This window comes from Zootermopsis nevadensis, unplaced genomic scaffold (assembly GCF_977971745.1).
Source record: "Zootermopsis nevadensis isolate Lab colony 2312 unplaced genomic scaffold, Znev_1.0 Znev_ptg000019l, whole genome shotgun sequence".
Taxonomy (NCBI): Eukaryota; Metazoa; Arthropoda; class Insecta; order Blattodea; family Termopsidae; genus Zootermopsis; species Zootermopsis nevadensis.
Genome location: NW_028259151.1, coordinates 4458913 through 4480538, shown reverse-complemented (window position 1 = coordinate 4480538; position 21626 = coordinate 4458913). Strand labels below are relative to the sequence as shown.

General features: G+C 39.2%; 2 protein-coding genes across 6 annotated transcripts in view; one reads left to right on the top strand and one right to left on the bottom strand.

Moving 5' to 3' along the window:
* LOC110836844 (dehydrogenase/reductase SDR family protein 7-like) overlaps positions 1 to 21626 on the bottom strand; it is a 342155-nt gene that overhangs the window by 14603 nt on the left and 305926 nt on the right. The gene's annotated exons all lie outside the window — the stretch shown is intronic.
* Positions 679 to 17204, top strand: LOC110836843 (pre-rRNA 2'-O-ribose RNA methyltransferase FTSJ3). Of its 3 annotated transcripts, none has more exons than XM_087351483.1 (15): positions 679 to 866; positions 961 to 1113; positions 2000 to 2146; positions 2469 to 2632; positions 2871 to 3164; positions 4255 to 4446; positions 5612 to 5851; positions 6499 to 6635; positions 7765 to 7847; positions 9034 to 9185; positions 11227 to 11500; positions 12365 to 12564; positions 13136 to 13323; positions 14957 to 15246; positions 16865 to 17204. In XM_087351483.1, the coding sequence occupies exons 1-14, from the start codon at positions 803 to 805 to the stop codon at positions 15201 to 15203; spliced, it is 2535 nt and encodes an 844-aa protein (XP_087207609.1). In that variant the 5' UTR covers positions 679 to 802; the 3' UTR covers positions 15204 to 15246; positions 16865 to 17204. The 3 variants fall into 3 exon arrangements, with proteins under 3 accessions (XP_087207609.1, XP_087207608.1, XP_021934182.2); XM_087351482.1 differs by lacking the exon at positions 16865 to 17204 and adding an exon at positions 16454 to 16728; XM_022078490.2 differs by lacking the exon at positions 16865 to 17204 and having other exon boundaries at positions 680 to 866; positions 14957 to 15470.

Genomic DNA, 21626 nt, shown 5'->3' with positions numbered 1-21626 from the left:
TTACTATCAGTGGACTAGAGGGTTGCTATTGGTGGGAAGTGTGGTACGTCAGTTTTTTACACTACTGCACACAAACTGAAAACATAAGCAGTTAAGGGTAGCGTGTAATGAGTGCACCTCTAATGTGTTCTGTGGGTGTTGCGATAATATTCTAGATTAAATCAGTGTGTCACTGTGAGGTAATCTTAAAGCTCAACCCATTAGAACACATGAAAGCCTGTTGTCTGTCGTTCGTTCAGTGGTTGTTGAATGTATGCTTTTAGGATGGATCGTCACTCACCGCAAAATCTTGCGCATGCGCGTTTATCGAATTCGTAGCAGGGATTTTTTTTTTAGGCCTGTGGATTGTACATTCCATTTTAAGTCATCCAGACCTAAGATTTGAATAGCATAGAATAGAATAGAATAAAATAAAATATATGCACATATAGATCCTTCATAGGCCTATGCCACAGGTGTAGAACATATTATAGCACAAATACAATACTTGTATCTAATAGAAATGCAAATTACACAGCAGTGACAGTGCTGTACAGTCTACTACAGCATTACAGTAAAAATAATTACCAAAAAACACCACCACCATCCCTTACATGTGGCTTGGCTAACCTAATGTATTATGTTGTAGGTTTGTTATGTGTGTGTTCGTAATCTGTGCTTCTACCTCTGATGCACAAACGTCTAAATCTTACAGCTTCAAATGTTGGTATTCCTGCCGACTATTGTGTATGGTTCCACGTGTGTTCGTATTTATCATCCTGCATGTCTGTGACTGTCTGAAGTTGATATTTAGTTTACTAATATGGGGAAGAAGAAACTTGGAAAACAGCGTAGAGATAAATACTATCAACTAGCAAAGGAAACAGGTAGGTTGCGTTTTTAAGTTCATCTCAAAAATATGTTAGGTTAAGTTTGTAAGAGCCATTGATTACTGTTAAATATGACTTCCACATATTTCAGGTTACAGATCCCGAGCGGCCTTTAAGCTTATACAGTTAAACCGTAAATTCGAGTTCCTACAGAAATCTCGGGTATGTGTCGACCTATGTGCAGCACCAGGTGGATGGATGCAGGTTGCCAAGCAGAATATGCCTGTTTCCAGTGTCGTTATAGGTACGCAACAAATTTCTTTAGGAAATTGCTATATAGTACCACTGTTTCATTATGTAGTGACAGCTGAAGGAGGAGTTAGTAGCATAACCAGACATAATGCAATAGAAGAAGTTGAAGAACCAATTACTTATTCACTGAGAGGTAGGATAGACTATGACCAGCAGAACCTGAAGCTTAGAATGCTGCCACTGAAATATAATTTTCTGATTTTAAATTAGCCTTCACCAATGTTGATTTAAAAATTGCAATAAACAAAAAAAAAAAAAACGTTTGCTGAACGTCATGTCAGAAACTACTAGTCTTAAGGTAGTTTAACTATCTTCTGCAGGTTTTTAAAGCTGTTTCTTCATAGTAAAGAACATAGGTTAAGTTAGATTATCGATTTGTTACAGTGTTTTTCCTGGCACAGCTCTTCAGTCATAAACACTGGTTTGCGCTCAGTGTGTGCCACCTTACAGATACATTGCATTTAATTTGGTGTTTCAGTTCTCCAGTCTCATATGCCATAAGAATTTTTAATTAAGTACAACATAAAGCAAGTAAAGCCATCCCAAAACATGCCATGTAGGTTGTTTGGGGGAGTGGAGGTAGAGCTCCCACTCATGATTGACCTCGGCACTAGATGGGGGGGTGAGTGTTCAGTATCACGCCCTGGCCGCACTTTACCTCGGTACCCATTGGATAGGAGTCTGGGTGGGCCCCAGAGCCAGTATGGATGCAGAAACTAGAGGAAAAATCCTCTGCCCTCGTCGGGGATCGAACCCTGGTCATCCAGTCTATAACTAGTCACTATATTGACAGCTAATGCGGCTCCATTAAGTACAACATGTCTGAATTTTTTTACATTATTCAGATATTTGTTTAAAGGTTACTTAACTTGTTTCAGGTGTGGATCTTTTTCCCATTAAGACAGTTCCAGGTTGCGTTTCTCTGCAAGAGGACATAACCACAGATAAATGCAGAGTTGCTATTGAAAAAGAACTTCAATCATGGAAAGCAGATGTTGTATTAAATGATGGTGCACCTAATGTCGGTACGTTCATAAATTCTGTTTCTTTGTCTCCACCTTTCCACACCATGAGAACCTAGCAGAGGTAATAACATAAGTAGTATTTGGAGCCATATCTCATTTTAATATTCATGTCATTCTGTGTACTGTTTAAATAAGGTTTTTATTCTTTTAGTCGTGGTTCTAAGTTACGTTGCATAATCTATATCTTAATGTTCATTATGTGGCCATCTGCCAAAGTGATATAGACATAAAGGTCTACATGGCATCACAACCCAGAAAACCAACATCAGTATCTTGACTGCCATGAGAATCTTAAATCTAATAAGATAACTGATTTTTTCAGGTAAAAACTGGCTACATGACGCATATCAGCAGGCATGCCTCACTCTGAGTGCTCTGAAATTGGCAACTCACGTTCTTCGAACTGGTGGCTGGTTTGTTACTAAGATATTTCGTTCCAAGGACTACCAGCCATTAATCTGGGTGTTTAAACAGCTCTTCAAGAAGGTAATATATTCTGTCTGATTCATTCTGCATAATGTCAGTTCATGTCGACATAGAGCATTCCTTATCACAGTAATACTTGTAAACTTCATGAATGTTTTGATTATTGGCACTTTGAAATAACTTACCAAAATAGGCAGTGACCACTTCCTCATCCATCGCACATATTTAGTGTCTTATCTCACTTGATGCTGAAATTGACACATCTGCATAAATAACCAGTGAGATGATGATGTTTCAGGTACACGCAACAAAGCCTCAAGCATCACGAAGTGAATCTGCGGAAATCTTTGTGATATGTCAAGGATACAAAGCGCCAGATAAGTTGGATCCACGCTTTCTCAATGCAAAGTATGTGTTTGAGGAGCTAGACGTGGAGCCCCAGAATAAGCTTAGTATATATCATCCCGAGAAACAGAAGAAGGCAAAACCTGAGGGTTATCCTGAGAATGACTACACCTTACATCACAAACTGTCCGTCACAGAGTTCATTGCCAGCGAAAGTGCTGTGGATACATTGCAAAGAACTTCAGAGGTCAAGATATAAATTTAACCTCAATATATTTAATAGTAACTAAAACTAATGAAGTTTAATAATTACGTAATGTTTCATTCTTATGCTAGGATTCTCGCTGTGGGATGCAATTAGTAGTTTTAATCACAAAACACTATTGGCTTCATACTTCAAGTATGGAGTATGGCATTGATCGATACTTTTCTCTTCGTCTTCTTCTTCTTCTTCATATCCAGTACACACCATTCAGCATGGTGTGCATTGGTGGTTAGCAGGATTCATGACCCATCAGTACATGGGTTCGACCGGGACCGTGACATTTAACGCTTCTGCTGTGACCCCCTTTTTGCGAAATGATGATGAAAATGGAGTAATTGTTGGAATGCCACAGAGAAACCGGGGAAACCCCGGAGGAAAACTCCATGATGCCTGGACCACAGCATTGCCCGCCACAGGTTGTAAATCTGAGCACCGCCGGGAATCGAACCTGGGACCCCAGTATTACAAGCCCAACGCTAGGCCACCGTGAAGTGATACATTGATTAATTGGTTAGAGTTCCAAGGGAATATGCAGTTTTGTTACACAGAGGGTTTTATATAGTTTAGACAAGTTTTATATTTACTTATTTTATGGAAATGTATGAAATTAAGGTATATTTATCTGTGCAAAATTGTGAAAAAAAGTTACTACAAGTTAAATATATTTAAATAAAATTTTAATAGCTTCAGTCCTCATAATTCAAAGTTTTTATTCTGCAGTCCTTTAGATTATGAAGTAATGATGTTCTATTTATTTACACTGAAATTTCCAGTTCCAAGCAACGTGGATGTTGACAAGCGAGTAACGTATCGCTGTCTTGGAAGTGAAACTTTGGTAGTGTCTTTAAATAAACTACAAATAAATAAAGAAATAGCATTGGCAAGGGCTGAGTCAATATAACAAACCCACTTCTATGCAATAAATGTTATAAATTTAAAAAAATACTCGTTATTCGTCGTGATGCACTTATGGGAGACTGATGCTGTATGTGTACAAATAAGTTTTTATCACATTCTACATTTGTCTTTCTTAATATTAGCATTCTTTTAAAACATAATGGTTGCTTCATAGATTGTGATGGATGATCCTGAGATAGCAAATCATCCTCTGACAACTGCAGAAATCAAGGAGTGCTGTAAGGACATCAAAGTATTGGGTCGTAAGGATCTCCGAGCTCTTATGAACTGGTGGAAAGCTATAAAACAAGTGAAAACTGAAAATAAGCCTGAGAATGATGAGAAGACCACAGGAAATGAAGAAAAGGTATATTGTTTTATAGGAAATTAAGAGAGGAGTTAAGGAAAATGAGTATATTATATAGTAGAAGTCTGAATGCATAAAATTCCTTTGCTTACATAAAAAAAATATGAAACAACTATTATTTAATTTCAATTTGCAAGTCTTTGTGACTCGAGGCTGAAAACATTAAGCGCGTTAGACTTGGAGAGAGTTATTTGTTGAAGTATTTCTTCGGATTTGGGCAGACCTCACCCCCCTCATGCGTAGAGAGACATACAGAATAGAAGAGTTATATTTATAGAGGTGTGTAGTTGCATAGAGTTTAGGAAACTCATCTCACAGACCATACTCATTAACCTAATGATTAGGTTATAGATACTGTGAATACATTTTACAAGCTTACCAAGTAAATGTAATTAAGGATGCTTTAATTTTAAATCCATGAACGTAATGACATATTCTGATGTGTGGTTGCTCTTTTGTTTCAAAAATGTAAATCACCTTTTTGCTATTGAAATCTTTACCATTTCCATTTGCAATGTCAACTGTTTCTCCAGCTAGGAAATCTTGATGTGGGGGGTGGGGATTTAAATATCTCTGAACTTATGAATACTTATTCTGGTTTTTAAGGAGTTCAAATTATTTATACTAGATGGCAGCATATGCCAAATTATTCAGTAATTTGTTGTCCATTTGAAGCAGCGAGCAGCAATGTATGGCCAGAGAAATATGAAAATAAATTTTTTTCATGATATGTTGACTTATGTAATAACATAATCTGTGGTGTAACAGCCCTCTGAGAGCCAAAGCCGACTAGCTTGACTGCTGGCCTCACGTTCACATGCCTAAGCAGAGGTGAACGATCATCCAACCAGATATAGGATGATGTGTGGTCAGCACGACGAACCCCCAGCCATTGCTAGTTTTCATGACCAGATTACGCTACTCATTGTAGCTCCCCAATTTGGCACTGGTCCCATACACTGGTCGAAAATCTCATGAGAAATTTCTTTCCCTGAGACTTGAACCAGCGCGCATTCCGTATCACTGGTCCGAAGCATGATGCCTCAGACCGCGCGGCTATGGCGCGGGACTGTTGACATATAACGTGGGCACATTTTTAATGCAGCAATTATATATGGACATTAGTTGGAAAAGGGTTAAGTGACTTATGTTCTAATCTGTGCAGGAGGAAGAGAAGAAAGATGAAAGCGAAGAGGATGAACATGACTTGGAAGAATTATCCCGCCAAGTGTCTGAACTGCAGGAGGAAGAAGTTCGAGCTTTGAAGAGGAAGAGGAAACAGACGAACAAAGAACGCAAAAAACTACAGGATCGACTCAATCTCAAGATGGTTCTCCGAGGTGATGAAGGACCAAAACTTGAGAGGGATGACATGTTTCAATTGACGCAGATTGAGAGTAGCAAGGTTTGTTACAACTCGAAATATGTTGACTCTTTCATGAATTTAAAATACGGCTACATATGACTGCATTTCAGATGTGAACCTCAAAGTACACTGTAATTGAGAATATTACATTAAGCTGTAATGCAGTTTACTGACTTCAGATTTCAGCTTGTGCACCAACTATCATAATGTTCTGTTGTTTTTTGTAGTCCTTCCAGGAAAATAAATACCAGAATAATACCTTTAAAGGAGGTAATGACTGCTGTCTTCTGTGTTCATTCTTCATGCATGATTATTCTTTCTTCTTATTTGATATGCAATCTTTAACCTGAAGCATGTGTGAAAATTTTTAATCTGCAGTGTGTCTATTAAGCCCCTATCTAATTTGTTGAAATAAAACCAATTTAAGATAGGCCTAAACAGTGGTTTAGTGTGAACAGAATTAGCCAATATAACTTTTGCATTGTAGCAGAGATTGCTCTTGAAACGTTGGCAGAAGATATGGTTTATTCACCATTCAGCCACCTGACGCAGCTGGTAACCCGAGAGTCTTTCATCAGCGTATATTATGTCAGCTTATCTTTCTTGTGTGACTGTTTTTCACATCCTCAAAAATACAAATTGTTAATTTCTGATTGTTTCCTCTGTGATTTATTTTATGTATCTAGGCGCTCGAGAATATAACTGACAATACGCCAGACATACTAGCTGAATCAGAACCTGAGTCAGATGATGAACTCCCTAAGAAACCAAAGTATGTAAGGTTTGAGAAGGATGGTGGTGATCATCTTGATAGTTCTGGAAAGTGAGTACAAGACATTATCTGCACTGAGACAGTGGCTTATGTTGGTTATTTTCTGTCCGTCTAATCTCCAAACAGAGGTATAACACAAGTATTTGTTTCATAATGCTGAATAAGGATATTAAACTTCATGATGCGGGTGTCCAAGATAAATTTGTTCTTCTTTTTGGCACTACAGTTCAAAGTTGAACCCTGGCCTTTTCAATCTTTCGCCTCCGAGTTTTGAAACAGATCTTTTTTTACGGAGTGAGGTTGTCAGTCTCACGCCTACCCCTCAGCAGTGCTGAGGGAGCGATGTTTTTCTGTCAGGGTTGTCTCCCTTAGCTGGCCGGTCCCAGTTTGAAAGCGTCAGGAACTCGCTTGTTTGCCCTTACAAGACTTAGCCGTTCAAACATTTCCCAGGAGTCATGACTTGGACATGCATGCATCGGACTTGGTAGGAATGAATGGCATTTCCCGAGTTTTAATGGTACATATCTGCCAGCAGGATATGTACCCTCGAGACCACATACTACCCTTCTAAGATAAATGGTTGCTGTAAAATATTATTTGGTCGTCATTGTATCTGGTTACAATTCCAGTTTCCACACTTGTCTGTCTGCTCATTTAGCCGTTCACATTCCATCTTTGTATCTTAAAGAATGTGCACATGTCCTCCTCTCCTCACACATTCACTCATTCACAAGCACCGGCAGAAGGCTTCGTTTGGAATCTTCCGGAGTTCGGCTGTCGCATTCGACACTGCTGGTTGTGCAGCAATTCCTCACCGAGAAAAGCATTCCCGTCATCACCCAATCACTGTACCCTCTGGATCTTGCTCCGAGTGACTTCTGGCTGTTTCCTACTCTGAAAATGGGCCTCAAAGGGACGCATTTCACAACCATGGAGGACATCAAATCGAATGCGACGGCAGAACTCCAGAAGATTCCAAACGAAGCCTTCCGCCGGTGCTTCCAACAATGGCAGGATCGATGGAGCAAGTGTGTATGTGCGCAAGGGTCCTACTTTGAAGGTGATTAGGTAAGCGTTGCCATATGTCCTACCATTACAGTGCTATACCACAATTCCGGGAACTTTTTGACTGCCCTACGTAAATTTGCTTCTACTGAACCAAGAATTAATTTCTTTGCAGGTTCTATAAACCAGATGACATGAGTGATCTGGAAGAAGACAGTGATTCTGAAGATTCTGATGACATTGAAAAAGAGGGTTTGGGTAAGTTAAAAGAGCCAAGCCACGGCCATATTTTGTGGCCCATATGTAACGTGTATTGTACTCTATTGAGCTGAAGTCACAGAGTAATTTACTGCTGGAAGTATGTTTATGTCAGCTTTATGTTTGTAAAACTCATACATTCTGATTAGAAAATAATGTCGTTATTGTGGATATATGTCATCCACTTTGTCTCCATGGCCACAAGGTCCAGGTCGTGGGTCCCAGCCTCTTGGATACTGGGATCACAGGTTAAAATCTTGCTTAGTCTTTTCTGTGTTATGCTGTCCTGTGTAGGCGAAGACCTTGTGATGGGTTGATCACCCATCCAAAGAGTCCTTCCAAATGTCTAAACTGATTCATAATTTGAGAGGTAATTCTGAATTGAAACGGACCACGAGGCCATAAAAGTTGATGGTGATGACTGCCATCCAGGTGAAACATTTCCAGTTTAAGCGGCCCATCCACGTACGAGTCTGACTTGTGAGTCTGGCTCGGCGAGCTTGACTCGTGAGCCGGGCTCGGATATATTTCACCACACATGCGTAGCAGACTCGGCTCGTGACACCCCACCCACAAACGAGTTTGGCTCAATGGGACCCGAGCCGGACTCGCAAGCCAGACTCATACATGGATGGGCCGCTTTAGACGTATTCTGTTGATTTGTGGTAACTGTAGAAGTGGTTGTCATCTGTACATAAATATACCAGATATGCTGGGATGAAGATTCGTATTTGGGAGGTACTTAGTTCAGATCCCTATCACATCGTATTCACTACAAACCTTCATAGAATTGTAAAACCAGTAACCAGCCTGTGTGAATAAAGATTTTAAAGCTCGTTTCTTTAAGCGTTGGTCATAAGTTATAAGTGCCATGTGAACTGAAGGGGAAATTAGAATTTGTCATGTCCACTGTGGGCTATATTCAAATTGCGATGTCATTTGATTTGGTAACTAATTATTTAACTTCATGGATTAGAGTCTTTTAAGTACCCATACCACACCTCTGTAACTACTGAGAATCAGAACAATGTTCGTGACATTTATCGACTGGGAAAGACCTCAGGAATAAGATCTTGAAGTATTGACTGAAATCACCGGAGATTCTGTATAAGTTTAAGTCTGGTACAGGTTTTATCAGTATATTAATTATTATGGATTGAGGCTGTGTAAGGATGAATGTTAACAGGTCTCAGTAATAGTGATCAAGAAAATGAAGAAACCGACCCAGCAGCGAGTAGTTTGAAACACCAGCGAGAAGAGAATCCGCTCCTGACTGACCTAGATCCCAGGAACAAGAGGGAAAAAAAATCACATAAAGCTCAGCTGTGGTTTGAAAAGGTACATTTCACTCAAATGGTATTTTATGTGCCTGTAGTGTGTTCTCAGCAAAGTGAAAATTAATTCATATAAATTATTCTATTTATTTTGTATGTAAGCAAGTCTCACTTGAATTCTAATTGGACTTAAAGACTTTGTATACCATATTTATGTGCAGAATTTTTGGTCATATTATCTCCATGGAGCATAATCCTTGAGAAACTAACAGTCACTCTACTGAGCAAGAAATCCCAACCTTTTATGGAACCCAAAGGTTCATTATTGTGTGGTCCTTATCCTGCGCCTGATGAAATCATTCCACACCTTTGTATCCTATTTTTTTAACATTCTTTGTAATGTTACCCTCTAGCTGTAACTAAAGCAGCCCATCCACATACAAGTCTGGCTCGGCTTGGGTTCCATTCAGCCAAACTCGTTTGTGGGTGGGGTGTCACGAGCCGAGTCTGCTATGCACGTGTGGTGAAATATATCCAAGCCCAGCTCACGAGTCAAGCTTGCCGAGCCAGGCTCTCAAGTCAGACTCGTACATTGATGGACCGCTTAAGTCTCCATCATCTATTTCCTTCAGCTTTTCTGGCTAATGTCCATATGCACTTCTCATTACTCCAGTTTGTGCTACATGCCTCACCCATCACATATTCCTTGAGTTGATCAGCATAATATTTGGTAAAGAGTACAAATTTTGAAGCTCCTCACTATGTAATTTTTTCTAGCCTTTCTTCATTTAGGCAAACAGCCTCGGTCATTGTCTTTCCCTTAATGTCAGAGATAATACTTCAATCTATTTGTCATACATATTGTTTGTAATTGTTAGGCGTTCTTTACAGTTTGACCTTTGTCTATCTGTCTGTCGCATCTTCCATCCATCCGCTATTTGTGTTGTCATTTACTGGTAGCCTTATGAACTGTATGATGATGATTGTTATTATTTTTAAATTATGATGGTGATAATTACTACCATCTATAAGTTGCTATATGAACTTCAGTAGATTCCAGTTAATTGAGCCATCAGTTAATCGGGGCAGCCGTTTATTTGGGACAGATCTTAAAGAACAAATCTTTTAATTCTTTACGTGAAACTTCGCGGGGTCCGCAGTGGCAGCGCGGTCTGAGGTGTGGGTCTTGTGCCACTTGGTCGCAGGGACCGTGGGTTCGAATCCCACTCAAGCCATGGATGTTTTTCTGTGTTGTCCTGTGTACAGGTATGTTGTCCTGTGTACAGGTAGAGGCCTTGCGACGGGCCAATCCCTCGTCCAAGGAGTCCTACCGAATGTCCATAGATCAACCCGTAGAGGGTACCGGAAAATGTACAAACATTGTTAAACCGGAAAAAGAAGAAGACGTATAACTTCGCATAATTGGGCCAAAGTGTTCTAGTCACGATGTATCCCAATTTACCGGAATCCCGTGTACTTGTTGTGCCGTCTACCAGTGGTCATATAAAGCCTTTCTGTGAAGGCTAGAATATAAAAGGAAAATAGCCTTATGATATTTCTGAATTACCGTGATAATAGCGATGTGGACGTTTGTATATTTCCAATTTCTCTGATATTTGTGGTCTGACATCAGAACCATCTTCACGATGTTATGCAACATGGATGCACAGTAACACACAATTTTTTGTTTTGCTGCTCAGGAACAGTGTATATGCATATATTCGTTATTACGGTACTTGTGGGTTATCGGGACATGAAATGGGGGAGTCAAATATCTGGAGTTGGATTGGCACGGAAAACTGCGCACGCGTATCAGTATACCCGTATACTCGGTTGTCGTTATCTGTTAGTTCGTTCAGTTATTTATTGCTGTTCGGTACCATGTTAAAAATTTGGGATTTACCTAACAGTGAGGAAGATTCCGTCAGTAACAACAATTAACATCTCATGCATATCCAAATAAAATATAATAATTTGTCATTTATTGAAATAAAATATAATAACTTTCAAGTATATGTCATTTATCCACACACATTAACCTAACCTAACCTATTTTTAAAGCTATGTGTCCCGATAACCCATGAGTACCGTTATTGCTTTTGTAGGATATCTTCAAGAGCTTGGAAAATGAAGCAGATGAAGATTATGAATTGGATGAAATGGTGGAGGAGTACAAAAAGAAGGGTGGAAAGATAATTGGAGACATTAAGAAAAATAAAGAAAGCATGAAGCCTGAATATGAAAGTAGTGATGATGAGAATATAGACGAAGATGAAGAAACTGGTTCAGAATCAGAGACTGATTTTCAGCCAGAGAAGAACAATACGAAGCTACCAACGGAAGGAAAAGCAGGATTAGAAGTTGTTGCCAAAGATGGAGGTAAGTTAAGGTGTTTAATACATTTTTTGGGTGTTTCTTACAATAAATTCATGGATATTAATGAAGTGTAGTTGAACCAGTCAGAACAGGGCAGAGCTAATGTTACTGTGAAAAATGTTCCCTGTTCACCTTCTTTTTTTGAGGGGGGTGGGGTGTTTGGGAGGCATAGGAATAGATGAAGAAATTTTAAAATCATTGTTAGATAAATAAGTGGAGTCCAATGGCAGGTTTCTGAGAATAATGCCTCCATCCTGTGGAATCAGGGCGTGGGTTAATGTTTATTAATTGGGATAATAATGCTTGAAAAGCATCATCCCTCTACTTGTAACATGTCAGCTGATGTTAATATAATAGCCAGAACTCTTTACTGACATTTAACAACAGACTACTCTATGATTTTCTGCTCCCGTGTTTGCGTTGCGGGTCTGAAAGTTGGGGACCCGTAAAGGGTACCGGAAAATGTACAAACATTGTTAAACCGGAAAAGAAGAAGAAATATTCGGTTGTAACATAGAAAGTAGGACCCATCTGTCAGCAGTTTCTGCTGATTTCACTCTTTGTATATATTTTTTATTGTTTCCATTTAATTTGCACTGACAGAACGGGTTGGTGTTGCAATAATGCTGTAGTTTTGTATTCAGGATGTACCATAACTGATTTGAATTCTTGGCTACTCTGAACAAAGTTTTAATGTTTTTCTCAGCTTCTTCCAACAGGGACTGGTGGCAGGCTGTTGCGAACATGGTAATGAACTTGCAGGTTCCATAAAAGGCACAGGATATCACCTTTACTTATGTGACTATTATCTTCTGAAGAAGAAGTCTATGTCGTGGAGATTGTTAGTAAATTCTTTTATGATTTCAGCTGCGCCAAGCCGCAAACGCAAGCTGAAACTTGATGAGGAAGGATTGGCATTGGGGACTCTTATGGTGACTTCCCATAAGAATAAACGCAATCTGATAGATGGGGGGTGGAACCGATATGCTTTCAACGATGACAATCTTCCAGAATGGTTTGTTGCAGATGAAGACAGACACATGCGAAAGGAAGCACCGGTTCCAAAGGTATGCTGAGTAGTTATTGTTGTTCCTTGGCTCTACAACCCATTTATGGGTCTTTGCCGCCTCATATTCGGAGGTTTTCTAGTCTTCGAAGTGCGCATTTGTGAGCGATGAGTGACGAGCCCACTGACTGCACAATTTCTACTCAATCTTGATTTGACTGCCAGTGAATTAGGAGACTTGGGCGAGAAATGGCCACTGAATTTTGCTTACGAAACATCTCGTTCATGTTCGTAAGGTTCTTTTGCATGCTGTAAATCTACGATATGGGACCGCCAGTTTTACTTCCTTCCGAAGGAAGGTTTGCTATGGATTTTAATCACCGTTAAAAATCCATTGGCCTCGGTTGTGTTTAAACCTGCGAACCTTGCCAAGCACGCTAACCACTAGTCGACCGAGGGCAACTATACTGGGTTGCTTCTCAGAGATGATGTTCCTTCCAAGTTAAGTTACTAATATAATTAAAAGTTTACTTCATTTTTAATAATTTAATCTGTTCTTGTCCACTCCAATTCCTTTTGCATACAAAATCTGCATGATTCTTACTAACGATGAACATCATTACTTTGCACAGGAGCTGGTGTCCGAGTATAAAATGAAGTTACGCGAATTGAACGTCAGACCAATCAAAAAGGTGATAGAGGCAAAGGCTCGAAAAAAGAAGCGTGCTGTCAGGAGACTGGAACGTGCAAAGAAGAAGATGGAAACTCTTATGGACAATGTAGATGTGTCTGATAAAGAAAAGGCTAAACAAATCAGAGAGTTAGTATCCCGTTGTTTTGCATTTTTTACATTTTCAGTTTCATCTACTCTGGTAAATTGCTGTAACTGCATACGTCTGGAGACTGCCAAAAATGCACTTGTCTTACGATATTTCGGTATAATGAAAGGTATCGTCCGCGAGGCACGAGAGTAGACGTGGCCTTGTCGGCCGTTGCTTGTGTGGCAGGGGTAAAGTGGGTTCTGCTCACGCGCTGGTGATGTATTCCTTACCTAAGAACATTGTGCTATCAGTACATTAGCACATTAGCTCACGACATACGGGCTGCATAAGCTGCGGTTGTTTTTCGGTCCGCTTGTAGCACAGAATTCTACTCCACCTCCCTCAAATATGTCAGGTCTACTCTCGTGCCTCGCGGACTATACTTATCCTTTCTGTACCATAAATAATTACCATATTGTCGTCCATAAGCTTCATCAGTGGAAAATGTGTGTGTGTTCAACTTTATCAGTGAATACAATGCAGAATCAAACACAGAGAAAACAAAATATATGTTCATGTCTCAGCATCAGAATGCAGATTAAATCATGACAAAGATAAATCATTCCTCTGGAACGTGTAATTGTTCAAATACTGATGAACAACAGTAACAAAACTATTTTTTCTGAAAGACTGCTGTCATCCAGATCAAAATATTTCGATTTTCTGTCTTCTGTCTAAAAACATAAGGATTAAAGAATAAAAATAAAACATACGTAATTATATCTAGCGGTTACAACGCTGGGCTTGTAATACTGGGGTCCCGGGTTCGATTCCCGGCGGTGCTCAACTTTACAACTTGTGTTGGGCAAGGCCGTGGTCCAGGCATCACAGAGTTTTCCTCCGGGGTTTCCCGGTTTCTCCATCGCATCCCAACAATTACTCCACAGCAGGAGCGTTAAATGTCGCGGTCCCGGTCAAACCCATGTACTGATGGGTCGTGAATCCTGCTAACCACCAATGCACACCAGTTGAATGGTGTGTACTGGATACGAAAAAAAAAATTAGCATTAAGGTTGACGGTAATTGAGATGGTCCTGAAGACAGTATTTGGACCCCGAGAGGGAAAATCGTGGGAGGTTAGAGAAAACTGTATAATGATGAGGACCTCCATGATTTGTACTCTTCACCAGATATTTGATGACAAAATGAAAGCATGAGGTGTAAGTCAATGTAGAGCACGTTGTCGAGATGAGAAACGTTTGTAATTGTGGAAGACCTGGATGGATGAGATCAATTGCAAGAAACGCGGACAATAGTGTTAGAATGGATCTTATGCAATTATGTAGGCGAGGTTAAGAATCAGTGGTCGGCTGTTGATAAAACAGTAGTAAACCTTTGGGTTTTGTAACAGATAGAGATAGCTGCATGACTGTCAGTGTCTCAAGAAGAATTCTTCTCCGTGGAGTTATTTATATTTTATTGTATGAGTAAAATGTTCTTCTAAAGAGCATTTATTTACAAGTCGGTGATGGCTTTAACTTTTACTCAGAAAGTAAATTCAGTAAAAGCAGGACAAGTTCCAAAATTTTTGTGAAATGGAAAATGTTGAATTTTAATTTTCAAAACTGATAGACCACTATAATATTCTGATGTTTTACATCTAAGATTTCATAATTTTGAATGATGTTTCAGGTTGTACAAGAAAGCCAAAGGAAATCGCAAGAAAGAAATTACGTACGTGGTATCCAAAAAGCACACGGCATCGAAAAGGACTCGGCGTCCACGCGGTATCAAAGGACCGTACAAGGTTGTCGACCCAAGGATGAAAAAGGACAATCGTCGAGTAAAGATGTCGAAAAATGGAAAGAAGCGTGGCCAAGGTCCTGCGCCTCCAAAAACGAAAAGATCGGCGAAAATGGGCGGCAAAGCGAAGAGATGAACTGGCTATTACGAGAAATTCAGTATTTCGATGCCAGAGTGAGGTAATCCTTACAGAATATGGGCCCTGTTACCGAAGTTGTATTTTATATAGCAGATTAAAGTCTGGTGATAAATTTTGTGGACTATTTCCTTCTATGACAGATGTTAATTTGGTTTTCATTTCAAGCTTTTTTAAATGTATTTAAAGTGCAAACTCTGTTAGAACTTTGCGTGAACACCGTACGCTGTATATAAGTGGAAATAATGGAATGAACGTTGACGCATATCGAGTGGCTTATACTGTATTTGTTATTGTGTACCTTTCATTGTCCTTGTGTGTGTGATGGTCTTAGTTTATTTAACGGCACTTTTTCACTTGCTTCGAACAGGAATTGCCTCTCTTTCCTGGATGATGGACAAATAGAAGGAGCTTATAATTTATACTGAGTACAGTACAAATACAGGCATACCTCGGAGATGTTGCGGGTTCGGTTCCAGACCGCCACAATAAAGCGAGTCACACAAATTTTTTGGTTTCCCAGTGCATATAAAATTTATGTTTACACTATACTGTAGTCTATTAGTGTGCAATAGAATTACCAAAATGTGACACAGAGACACGAAGTGAGCACATGCTGTTGGAAAAATGGCGCCGATATACTTGTTCGACGCAGGGTTGCCACACACCTTCAATTTGTAAAAAAACGCAATATCTGCGAAGCGCAATAAAGCGAGGTATGCCTGTATACCAAAAATTGAAGATGTAAATTGAACCAAGTAGATGATGGTCGGGTTGTCGCATCATCTGTGCCAACTGGCTCAAAAGGAAATGAGTGTGTGTGCGACAAATAATGGGGCAATTAAAACATTAAAAATTTAGAATTTCTTATGAATATTCTAAAATTCTTGCTGGTACACCAGAACTCTTCCAAGGGCACCAAAGTGCCTGCAGGCACACATTTGGTGATTCTGCCTGACTTAGGTTGATTCGTGGATAATGAATTGGAAGGGATGTGGAAGGAAGCGGTCATGTCCAAAACTTAAGGTCGTGTTCCAGCATTTGCCTAGAGGGACTGAGGAAGACCACAAAAACACCAGTTAGCCTGTCTCAAGACTGGTATTTGAACCTGTGACCTCCTGAACATGAAACAAAAGTGCTAATTACTTTGGTACAATATTCAGTGTGTGCGTTCGTGATTTAATTTGGATATTAACCATGCTACTTCCAGTACATTTCCCAGAAAACAGTAACTTGTTTTTTATTTTAAGGTGGCTGTCTTCCAAGTTGTTCTACCACGTAGTCTGGTAGAAGTTTCAGAGGTCCTTGCTGCCTCCATCATCAGAGCAATGAGTCATCACCCTGATGATTGTGGCAGCAAGACAAGTCAGAAGACAGCCGTCTTCAGACTCGCCACTGTGAAAATCTCAAATCCTACTTTGTTTTATTTTTATCAGCTACGTGCTGTTCTCTTCAGGATTCTGTATTTGAAAATGGAAGTCTTGTTCCAAATGTATATTCAGGAAATATATTCCTTTTATTAGCATTTGCAGTAGTTGGACCATTTATCAAGTTCTTATAGATTTGACACAAGTTTCTTTCTTGTGTAAGATTTTTCAGTGACGTAGTCACTCAATCCTCACGCAAAATCTCGTCAGCATCGTGAAATTATCTTTCCAAAGGTTCATCATCACTGAATCCTTTACCGATGGACATTTTAAAGTGGATCGAACAGCTGTACTTCCAGCATGATGGGGCACCTCACATTTCAGAAGACGTGTGGTGGAGTATCTGAATGTAACTTCCCTAGCCAATGGATTAACTGTGGTGATCTTCAGAATTGGCCATCATGATCACCAGACCTCACTCTGCTAGATTACAATGTATAGGGTCACATGAAAATCACTTTGTATGTGTGCAAAGTGAATGGAAGAGAAGAACTGTTAAATTGAATGTGCAACACGTGTACTTTTTTCCTTTCAATTGCATAACTGGTAATGAACATTACTACACTTTTTTGTAGTCCCAGTTATTATTATTATTCCTTTTTTCTTCTCAAACACTACAGTCCGTTGCGGACTTTGCCTTCCAGCACAATTTTCCTCCATTCTTGATGGTCTTTATGCACTGTATGCAAATATCTTATTCCCATAACCTCCAAATCCTATTTAACCTCATTGAGCTATCTTTACCTTGTTCCTTCTATGTAATCCTAATAGGTGGGTTAATTACGATAATTTTCCTTAGCATTATATTATTTATTTTTGCACAAATTGTTATTGCGAATATTCTAATGCTGTATGAAAGCGTTAATTTTTATCGTAATTAACTCGTTGAGATGTGCTAGTAATAATTATATTTGTAGATTTTCATTTGTACTGTAGTGTGAGACAGCGTACCTAACGGCCGATGCTAAAATTCTCTGCTTTTCCACAAGGTCGTGAATCAGAAAAGTCTGAAACCACTGTGGCAAAATGGCTCTGATGTAGGTTAATATAATCCAAGTAACATGGAGAAGTTAGTACAGATGGAAGATCAAAGTCGTAATGGCGGAGCATTTCGTAACGAACATTCCTATAATTTAAACAGACCGATTCCTAAAATACGAAGAATCGTATTACATGACGTATTTTCTCAACAGGTTACGCCATTCTGAGTGAGTCTGATAATTCTAGAATAACGTCAGAGAGGGCCTTGATGAAAAATGTTTATAGTTGGTTAACGGTAGTTTCTGCTTTCTGTGAGCGGAAGAATCCTGTGAGGCGTTCGTTTATTGCAGCCATGAATCTTTTCGTGGAATAAATACATTCAGACGTTGTGTATATGTACATAGATATAAAAAAAACACTGATGGCATTTGTTTACACTTCTTCATTGCAACGCTAATGTTTCCATTTCTCTGCAAACATTACGTCATTAGTGTCACTTTGCTGGTGATCTTGGATCCTTTGATTGCGTGTTTTCAATTGTTTGATGTATCAAATATATCTTGCCACTAGCGAGTTTTTTCAGGGTTATGCGGCGACTAGAATCAATAAAATCTTCTCGGATGACCAACTGCTTCATTTCGGATTAGGAGTCCAACTCTGGTCGCCTGAGAAGATTTTATCGCTTTTGCAGTGTTATTTAGTGACGATTTTAATGCCAGGAACTACACAGAGTTGACTGAAAGATGAAAATTGTCGTGAAAGTTTAGTAGGCAAATTCGTGATGTCATATTTGAAGGTACAGTCTACAGATCAGGAGAAAATCCCTGCTAGGAATTCGATATACGCGCATGCGCAAAATTTCGCGGTGAGTGACGACCGATCCTAAAAGCATTCGTTCCACAACCACTGAACGAACAGCAGACGACAGGCTTTCATGTGTTCTAATGGGTACAGCTTTAAGATTACCTCACAGAGGCACAGCGATTTAATCTAGAATATTATCGCAACACCCGCAGAACACGTTAGAGGTGCACTCATTATGCACCACTCTTAACGGCTTGATGTTTTCAGTCTGTGTGTAGTAGCGTAAAACTCTGACGTATCACACTTCCGACCAATAGCAGCCCTCTAGTCCAGCTGATAAGTAACATTTCCCCCGCACCGCACCAGAAACGATTTCAATCAGCAGGGTTTTTCTCGTGATCTGTGGACAGTACTATCCTAGCACTCACCCGAAGAACACCTGCGTAACAAAGACAGCTACATCAAGGGCGGACATGTTTACACAAACGCGCGGTCTGTTCGCTCCAAGAAGTTTGCAAGACGCATACATTTTAAAGAGCTGTAAATCAAAACAGACTTTTCAGGACCGATGTGTATTTACATATCTTACTTGCACATGACCATACAAAACCTACCCCCCCCCCCCCGAATATATAAAAGGCACTACTGTCTAGAGTGAATGTTTAATTAGTACTCGAAACACTGCAAAAACAATTGTAACGTTGCCACTTGAAAGCATAGTAACTATTCGTAGAAAAGTGTGGTATATTTGTGTGTAAAATGTCGATTCAAACGCAGTAGCTATTCGCGAATGTCAAACCATTAAAACAAACGAAGTCAATACATAAAACTGAATATAAATTAATAATATCTTAATATTAGCACTAATTTTCCTCTCCACTAAATGCATTGATTACGCCACTTTAACTCAGTATTTAATATTTATATTATTTATAATACATGTAATGATTATACTGTCATGACATGGGATGTAATACTTGAATGTGAGTAGCTATTAAGCCAGGAGAGTTCATATTTTCTCCTGTCCCTTCATTCCAGTGAATTTGTGTAAAATTAGATATGGACGGAATATATTTCTAAAAATCACTGTACGATATAGTAGAAATGTTGAACTCGTTATATACCAAGGCGCTGTGATCCAAACACTGTAACATCCGCTCAAAATAAACGTAATTATTTTTATCTGGTGTTCAGGCCAAGGATTTAAAAATAAGGTTTAATTACTCGTTAAATTTAACAAAAGCAATTACTTTTCGTCTCAAGTTTTGTGCTGCAGATTTAAAAATACGATACGGACATACGTTCCTATTTGAAGACTCACTCCATCTCTTGAGAACTCCCAAGGTCATACAATGCGCCTTAGAATCGTAACGGAAAGCGACACGCCGCCCAATTTGAACATTTGAATTAGATGGAATTTGGTGGCTAACTTTATGTTCCAAGGGTACCGCTCGATTCTTCCGCACAGCCAAATCGATCTACTGCTTAATTGTTTGAGCCACTGTTTTGAAGTTATTTGTTTGATGAAGGCCGGGACACGCCCTGATGATGGAGGTATCAAAGACCTCTGAAACGTCGGTAAACTTCTACTAGTCTACACGGCGCAACAACCCAGAAGACAGCCATCTTCAGACTCACCGCCGTGAAAACCTCAAATCCTACAAATATCAAATTTGATTTTTTTCTAGCTAGTATTTAGCGATTATACTCTTGATAGATACTAATCACAAATCCTTTGTGGACGTACATAATAATATGAACCATTATATATCAATAGTATTCAGGTAATAACGTCATTGTGTAGCTGATAAAAACTTCCTCGCTAGTGGTCCATGTTACAACACTTAATATTTAGCTTCCCTATGAGAATATTTTGAGTAGCCTGTTATTGAGTGAAATATGTAGAGTCTAAACATGACCAAAAACGTGTTTCCTAAATTTATGTGTGAGAAAAGATTCACCGATTCACTTACTTATTGTGTTCAGAATTTCTTAGAAACATTTTATTCCGCATTTAAAAATTAGCGTACCCACTACTTTCACCAGAGTCCTTAAATCACCGAAACATCAGCCCTGTGTCCCGTAAATGTTAGTCTGCGGAAGAATTTAAAAATTATCAAAATTTTAGTTAATTCGTTAGATCTATCTAAAGGTAAGACACGGCTTTCCGCAGAAGTACTAAGATCTGAAACTAGAGTAACACCTTTCCATCTGACACATGTCGCGTATCTAACAAGCACCAGGCCCCCCACCATGGTTAGGATTCCATATAAAGCTTCAAGCATCATCAGCTTTACTACCATATTATCATCGGGATTAACCTCAAAATTCCGTCTACTACGAGCTCCCATCACTAACATACATTTCTACCTTCGCCTCAGCAAACAAAGACCAGAATGTTCAGAGATCGTGCCTGGAGACATGAGCTACAGCATTTATTTTATCTCAGGTGGAAAAATAAGGCAAAGTAGCAACGGTGTTTTAATGTACTAAATATTCTGTGTTAAATACGACGCTGGCTTAATCCTCTGTACCACCTCTTACTTTGTTTCGTTTAACGAAGTGATTAACCGAATGTTACGAAGACGCGGAGGCCGCGCCTCAGAAGTAGAGACGGGAATTCGAGAAACTAATCCCAGATTCTTGGAAGACAGTTCACAACATTTTAATTGAAAATGATGTAGTCACGTTTGGTATTATTTTAATACCAAACAAAGATATTATTATATTTTTAATACACGTGTTTAAAGTCATGGTTCGACGAAGGATGTTTAAAACTATCAGATCAAGGGAATAAAAAAGCCAAATTGCAGTGGTTACAGGACCCGAGCAAAATAAATGGAGATTGTGTGAACAATGTAAGACGTGCAGCTAGTAGACATTTCAGGAACGAAAAAGAGGGGATATCTGAACAAAATTAATGAGCTTTTAACACATAAGAAGAATAAGAACATTAGAGACTAGTGCAGAGGTGCAAATGAATTTAAGAAGGTCTACCAACCTAAAAGTAACTTGGTAAAGGATGAGATTTCCCATTCAAAATTGTCTAAAACAAGGAGATGCTTTATCACCAATGCTTTTCAACTTTACTTTAGAATACAATTAGGAAGGTCCAAGAAAATCAGGTGAGATTGAAAGTGAATGGGGCACATCAGCTTCTGGTCAATGATCATGATATAAATCAACTGGGAGATAATATAAATACAACAAA